A 7646-nucleotide genomic window follows, 5' to 3' on the forward strand; every position below is an offset into this window, starting at 1 on the left:
GACTGGAGAAATCAAATTAAAGGTAATTAAATTAAATAGAATTATTTTATTAATTAATATATAAAATTAAATTTTATTACAATAATTTGAAGGAAAAAATGTGTATCAATAAATAAGATTTTTAGAAATAAAATTGAGTTTTATTAATTTTTTAAGGTTTGAAAATATATTAAATTGATAAAGAAAGGTATGAAATTGATTAGAATATAATTTTTTAATGTTAATATATATTGTTAAATTTATCAAAAAAAGAAGGTAATAAAAAACATGCTGATAAATAACATTTAAAAAAATTAACTTTTTTAAATTTTAAAATAACTTTTTCAATATATAATGATGTATTTTTATTATTTAATATTTAAAATTTATATTTTATTAAAATAAATAGAAGATAACTGACAAATAAGATTTTTAAAAACTAAAATAAATTTAAAAATACCTTAAATCGATAATCATAGTTGTCAATCATATTTGAATAATTTTTATAAACAATAAATATTAAAATTTATATTTTTAAAAAAAATTAAATTTATTGCAATGTGTTCTGACCAAAAATATTTATGAAAACCATTAAAAATTTCCTAATTATTTTTAAAATTATAAAATGTCTAAAATCAATAATAAAAGGTATTAAATAGGTCATATTTTTAATTATTTAACTTATTTATTTTATGTTTTATCATTATTAATATGAGGTAATAAATATTTTGGTAATAAATTTTATTTCTAAACTCTATAATAATGTTTTATATATGTTTCAATTAAGAAATATTTTAAATCTATAATAAAAGGTGTTAAATAGGTAGGAGTAAGATTTTTTAATTAATGAATATAAAAAATTTATATTTTATTATTATAAATATCAGGTAATAAATTTTTTACAAATAAATTATATTTTAAACGCTAAAATAATTTTTTAATATTTTTTCAATTAATAAATATTTTAAATTGATAATAAAAGGTGTTAAATAGGGAGGATTAAGATTTTTTATTTAAAAATATACCTTTTCAATAACTTATTATTATAAATATATCGTTATAAAAAGTGTACCAATAAATTTTATTTTAAACTCTAAAATTTTTGTTTCAAACACTTTTTCAATTAATAGATATTTTAAATTGATAATAAAAGGTATTAAATAGGTATGAATAATATTTTTATTCATTAATATAATTATTTTATTTTTATTATGATAAGCTAATAAAAAAGTGTACCAATAAATTTGTTTTCTAAACTCTAAAAGAAATCGATAATAAAAGGTGTAAAATAGGTAAGAGTAATATTTTAAATTAATTTAATATACGTATTTTATATTTTATTATTTTAAATATAAGTTAATAAAAAGTGTACTGATAAATTTGATTTTTAAACTCTAAAATAAATTTTCAATTAATAAATAATTTAAATTGATAATAATAGGTACTACATGGATGATGAGGTGGTTTACCAGGTAATATTTTAAACTGATCTTGAGGGTTTGTGTCATTTAATGACATGGCATCCTACATGAGTGATGAAGTGTCTTGAAGAAGGCGTGTCAGTTGTGTCGTTCGATTCATCGGGTGCTGATGTGTTATTATGATGTGGCACTATGTAATCGGTCAAAAATTATGTGTCACTTTTAACTGTACATATGTGCATTTGATACTCAAAGTTGGGTATTTTTTAATAAGTTAAAAAAAAATTATTTGTGTAATTATATTTAAAAAGTTGGGTAATGTTGTAAAAGTCATTTTTTAAATACGGAAAGGAGCGCATCTTGCACCTTAATAGCTTTCTACCTCTTTTTTGCTCATTGTACTGCGAAAGGTAGGAGATACTAAAAGTGTATCATTCAGCAAGCAACCTCACACTCCCAGCTTTCTCTGCAACGAAGCCTCTGCCTCAGGCATGATGGCCCTTTTTGCTTCTTCTAGTTCGTCGTCTTCTCCTTCTCCTTTCAAGCCATCTCTTTCATCTCATTTGCCCATAATGTCGCTCAAAGATAAGATCGTTGGAGATTCGGGTTGTGGTAAGTCGGTTTGATATACCTAATCGATTTCTTAGCGTTCTTTACAGTTGAAGAAGTTTCAAGAAGACATTGTCTTCATCTTTCTTGGATAACGCAGTCACTGGTTATCATGCAAGTTGAACTACTCTAGTTCTACCTTCTTTTATTTGCTTCTTTGTTTTGATTTTGGTGTTTCATGGTTTCTCCTTGTTATCCTGGTGCATCTGGTGTTATATTGGTCCTTTTGCAATTGCTCTATTGCTTCATTCGCAGAGCACCGTGACTTTGAAATAAGAATGGGGCTTCTTCTATTCGAGGGGAATTTATTTGGTTAGCTATGTTAAATCTGTGTTGCATGAAGCGAGGTTGTTTCGGGGGAAAACACAAATAGTATAGGTTGCGAATCCGGTTCACAAGAGAACATCACCTGGATTTTTTACGTGACTACCATGCAGTTTTCTTTTTAAAGAAATTGATGGCACAACGTCCATATTGGCTTTCCTAGTGTAATGGTGTTATACCTTTCTAGTAAAATGTGGAGTCGTAATTAATTTTTTTCTGAAAGTCTAAAACAAGAAGCGAAAAAATGTCACACATTTTCTTGTTAGTGACGTAGGCATTGATCCTCTGTCAATTCCTCATCATTTTGTTCCTCTTGCTCTAGTCTTCGAAGTTATATGATAATTGAGGAACCTTTTTAGTTACTCATATATTGTCATCTTCCAATTCACTTCACTTTTCCTTTTTTCACAATAAAAAACTTTGTTACTAAGGCATTGTTTGGATCATTTCTATCTTATTGGTTGTTATTCCTTGTTTCTATTTCAGTACATTCATTGATTTTTGCCTATTTTCCCTTATAGGATTTACATACACACGTATCACTTGATAGAAATAGAGATAAAGACAACTGGTGATTGAATTAGAGACATACTCAAATTGTAGACTTCTAATCATTTACTAGTCTCTGTTGTAACTCTATAAGTAGTATACACTTAATCAGTAATAATCACGGTAATATTATTCTTCATTCCTATACTCTACATAGTAGCAAAGTTTGATCGATTAATCAAAACCAGTTTGTCGTTGCTGGAAATACTTATAGAAAGCAGCATTCGTCGTTGCAATTTGAGTCTATCTCTAATTCAATCACCAGTTGTCTTCATCTCTATCTTTATCTCTATCTCTATCATCATTGTCTAGAGTTAATTCTTTATTCTTTTTTGGAGAAAAGTATTTGTAGAGATTCTGTATCACTTTATGTATGAAACTGATATTTTTCTGCTTTTCACTTATATTTCTTTCTTTTTAAAAAACAATTCCCCCTTCTTCTTACAAAAGTTAAGAATCAGTCATCAATTTGGTTGCAAGGCTATTGTAAATGTGATAAGAAACTATGTTGGAAATTTACATCCTAATTCTTTAATCGAGTTGAATTGTTTATCTATCTGATACTTTACTGGGCATTTTGATTGGGTTAAATAGATGAAATTGAGTTTGCTAAAATGAGATCAAACTCACATTCCAATGTTGCATGATATGTTCAAACGAATTTGTCTACTTCTTAGAGGGCACTAAACATTAGGGTGCTATAAAATATGTGATTTTTTTTGTGGCCACTTCACCATAAAAAGCTTCACAATAAACAAGGCAAAGGAAATGTTGTCACTATAGACTTAAGGGCACATGAACTATCAGGAATTGGGAAACAACCATCCCATAGATGATCTTCTTACATGGAAATTAGAAAAGGCCGTTCTGGAGAAAAACCATTCCGTAAGCAATGGACATAATGTTGTTGTCAATGTATACATGAGAAGGTCATATGAAAAAGGTGGAAGGCCATGTAATTATGTAATCAATAGTTTAACTTAGTACTCTTTCATCAGGAGCAGGTACATGTTATGGTCCCTAGCCATGGATCGAGTAACTCGGCATGGGATATGTGAATCCAGCACTGTCATAGAGTTGCTGCTCTCGGTAAGGAGGAAAAGGAGGCTCTTTTCTTTGGTGTTCTCGGTAAGACTGAAAAGGAGTCTCCTTTCTTTGTTTTTCTCGGTAAGGGTTGAGAACCCTTGCTGCTCGCAGACAGTAAGGGTTGAACCCTTGGTTGCTCACTTCTAAGAGGCTAAGGACCCTCTTGGCCAGGTACTGATGTTCACGTATGAGGGATTAGGTGTTCCTAATCTTGCCTTGTTCGTGTATAGGCTAAAGCACCTATTTAGAGGTCACTCTCGGGTTGGGGATTGGGGAAACCCCTAACCTTGCTTGGAATGAAGGAGGGAAGGCCCCTGTTGCTGCTGTGGATGAAGAGGAGGCTACAGCCTCTGAGTGAACTCGGAAACAGCAACAATCCTTTCCTCTTTGATTTTGTAAAATCAATGTAAACAGAATTCAAAAAGGAAGAGAATAAACCCAAATCAAGAGAGAAACTATACCTGGAGCTCATCAAGGAGACCTTCGAAACCCTAGAGCTCTTCAAGGAGAACTCCAAACCCTATTTAATCTAATTCAATGTTTGACCTTCTTCTATTTCTCTACCCACTAAATAGGGTTTGACATCATTAGAGTTTTAGGGCTTAAATTGATAATTCTGCCCATGCGACTTGGATCCTTACATACTTAATGAAAAAAATATACTTAAAACAATATAAATTATGAAATTTAAAAGTAATTAACTCAGTGAGTCATTGCCGCTTCCTTTGGGTGACTCGATGAGCTATTGAGTCTTCAAGATCTGCACCCCCCCCCCCCCCCCCCCCCCCCCCCCCCCCCCCCTCCTTGGAGAAAGAGCTTGTCCTCAAGCTCATAAGTTGGGTAGATCGGTTTGAAGTTGGCCAGTTGTTCCCATGTAGCAGCCTCTTGTTTGGTGTCCTTCCATTGTACTAGAATCTCCCACTGGTTATTAATACGATTGGCACGCAATACCATAGCTGGAGTAAGAATAACCTGTACATTGTCCACCGGAGGAAGGGACGGGATCAACAAAGGAGGTGGACCCTTAAAGGGTTTAAGTAAGGAGACATGGAACACATCATGGAGTTTAGCCGTTGCGGGAAGTTGCAATTGATAGGCGACTGGCCCGATGCATGGAATAATAGAGAAAGTGGTAAGGATGGTGTGGGCCCGCTAGTGAGTTTTGGTGGTAAGGATGGAGTCATAGCTAGACATAGTCACCTTCTTTGTATATGATATCCTATTGTCCCTCGTCGTAGAAATCCTTCATACGAACTTGTGATTTGAGGAGGCGATCCGAAATATTTTGTAGCACCTGGTCCCGTTCAATGAGTGCTTGATCAATAGAGTCCACGCGAGTGGAGCCCAGAGTATATGAGAGAAGCCGAGGAGGATCTCTGCCATAGAGAATGCTGAAGGGAGTAGACTGTAAACCGGTGTAGAAGGAAGTGTTGTAACAATATTCCACCCACGGTAGCCATTGAACCCAATTTTTAGGACGATCGCCCACTAGACATCGGAAATACATTTCCACAGTGCAGTTAACTACCTCTATTTGGTTGTCTGTTTGAGGATGATAGGATGATGATAACTTCAACTTGGTGTCGCATAGATGAAACAATTCACGACAAAAAGTGCTGGTAAAGACATCATTAGGATCACTGACAATCGATTCGAGAATACCACGTAAACGAACAATATGCCCGAGAAATATTTGTGCTACTCTGGATGTTGTATATGGGTGTGCCATGGGGATAAAGTGAGCATACATGGAGAACCGATCTACATCCACAAATAAAATTGACTTGCCCAAAGATTGTGAAAGACCTTCAACGAAGTCCATAGAAATATCGACCTACACCTGTGTAGGAAGTGCCAAAGGCTATAGAAGACCCGTGGAACTTAAGTGTTCGACCTTGTTATGTATACACATCGGACAAGATCATACATATGCTACAATGGAGGTCTTCATAGCCTACCAATAGAAATCCACTTGAATGTGATGCAATGTTTTCTGGATGCCTTCATGAGTGTTGTCATGGTATGTAGAGATGATGGCTGAAACAAAAATTTGTAATAAATAAGATAATCCTGAATGGTCCATCTAGAGTCCATGGCCCCCTCTATAAATTTCTTGTGCATATCGAGAAGAACCGGATTGCTGGCATTTTCCTCCTTGACCAAGTCTAAAAGAATAAAACGAGTCTGGTTGATAGCATATAGAAGCGGCAAAGTGTCCAAACATCAGGATAAGGCATTGGCTGCCTTGTTTAACTTGTCTGCACGGTATTCCACAGTAAAGTCGAATCCCATCAATTTACAAATCTATTGTTGTTGAGGAGAAGTCGTGAGTCATTGCTCCAGCAAATATTTAAGGCTGTAATGATCAGTACGAATAAGAAATGCGCAATCCATAAGGACGGGCTCCAATGTTGGATAGCTTTGGCCGACCCGATTAACTCGTGTTCATAAACTGGCAATTTGTGTGTCGTATTGCCAGCTATCAGCTGAAATATGCAATAGGGTGAAAGTGCTACTGTAGAACGGCCCAATGCCCCCACCTGATGCGTCACACTCGACCTCAAATAAATCTTCAAAATTGGGAAGTTGCAGAACTGGTGCAAATGCAAGAGCTAATTTGAAATCTGAGAAGGATTGTGTGGCCTGATCATTCCAAATAATGGAATTTTTCATGAGGAGATTTGTCAATGGTGCTGTTATTGGTCCATAGTTTATGCTAAATTTCCTATAATATTCTGCCAATCCCAAAAACTCTCTAAAAGTAGAGGTATTCATAGGTTGCGGCCAATCGGCAATAAATTAAATTTTCTTCGAATCAACTGTGACCCCATCATGGGAAATAATATGGCCGAGATAGCCACATGTGATGTCACAAATGAGCATTTCGATTTCTTTATATATAATTGATGGGCATGTAACAGTTGAAATACCAATCTTAAATGCTCTAAATGTTGATGCCCGAACTGGCTGTAAATGAGTATGTCATCAAAGAGAACAAGTACAAATTTGCAAAGATAGTTGCAGAATACCTCATTAATGCCTAGAATGTGGATGGGGCGTTGGATACCCCAAATGGCATGACCACAAATTCAAAGTGCCGTGATGAGTGTGAAAGGACATTTTCTCGATGTCGTCTAGATGCATACGAACCTAATGACATCCAAAGCGCAAGTCCAATTAGGTGAATATATATGACCCGTGCAATTCATCTAAAAGCTCCTCCACCATAAGAATAGGGAACTTATCTTTCACATTTTGGGCATTCAAATCCCAATAATCGACACAAAATTGCCATGTACATCATGTTTCTTAACGAGGAGGATTAGTGACAAAAATGGTGAACGACTGCTGCAAATATGGCCTTGTTGTAGCATGGCTTGGCATTGTCTTTAAATTTCATCTTTCTGTAGGTATGGGTACCGATAAGGTCAAACGATCACCACTTTTAAGCCCTATTTTAAACATATCCAATGGTCACAATGCCTCAAGGGAGGCAGCCTAGAGGGCTCTTGTAACAAGTTCGAGAATTCATCCAGGAGATGTTCTATATTGTTGTCCGGATTGTCCTGTGTGTGAATTGTATGAATGTGATGTGGCTTGTCTACATGACTGCCCTATAATAGTACTTGTTGTCCGCCCGTTTCAAAACTCATAGTAAAATCCCATAAAATAGGGCCT

The 7646-nt window shown here is 34.5% G+C and overlaps 1 protein-coding gene across 1 annotated transcript; it reads right to left on the bottom strand.

Moving 5' to 3' along the window:
* Positions 1-5187: 5187 nt before the first annotated feature.
* On the bottom strand, positions 5188-7263 carry LOC137963171 (uncharacterized). The gene is made up of 7 exons (XM_068810343.1): positions 7221-7263; positions 7036-7118; positions 6789-6935; positions 6422-6611; positions 5970-6133; positions 5896-5922; positions 5188-5802 (listed from the first exon to the last, which is right to left on the bottom strand). The coding sequence occupies exons 1-7, from the start codon at positions 7261-7263 to the stop codon at positions 5188-5190; spliced, it is 1269 nt and encodes a 422-aa protein (XP_068666444.1).
* Between the last annotated feature and the right edge of the window lie 383 nt (positions 7264-7646).

Source organism: Aristolochia californica, unplaced genomic scaffold (assembly GCF_029961685.1).
Source record: "Aristolochia californica isolate CCGP_79_NKW_82.1479 unplaced genomic scaffold, dmAriCali1.0.hap1 SCAF_4, whole genome shotgun sequence".
Taxonomy (NCBI): Eukaryota; Viridiplantae; Streptophyta; class Magnoliopsida; order Piperales; family Aristolochiaceae; genus Aristolochia; species Aristolochia californica.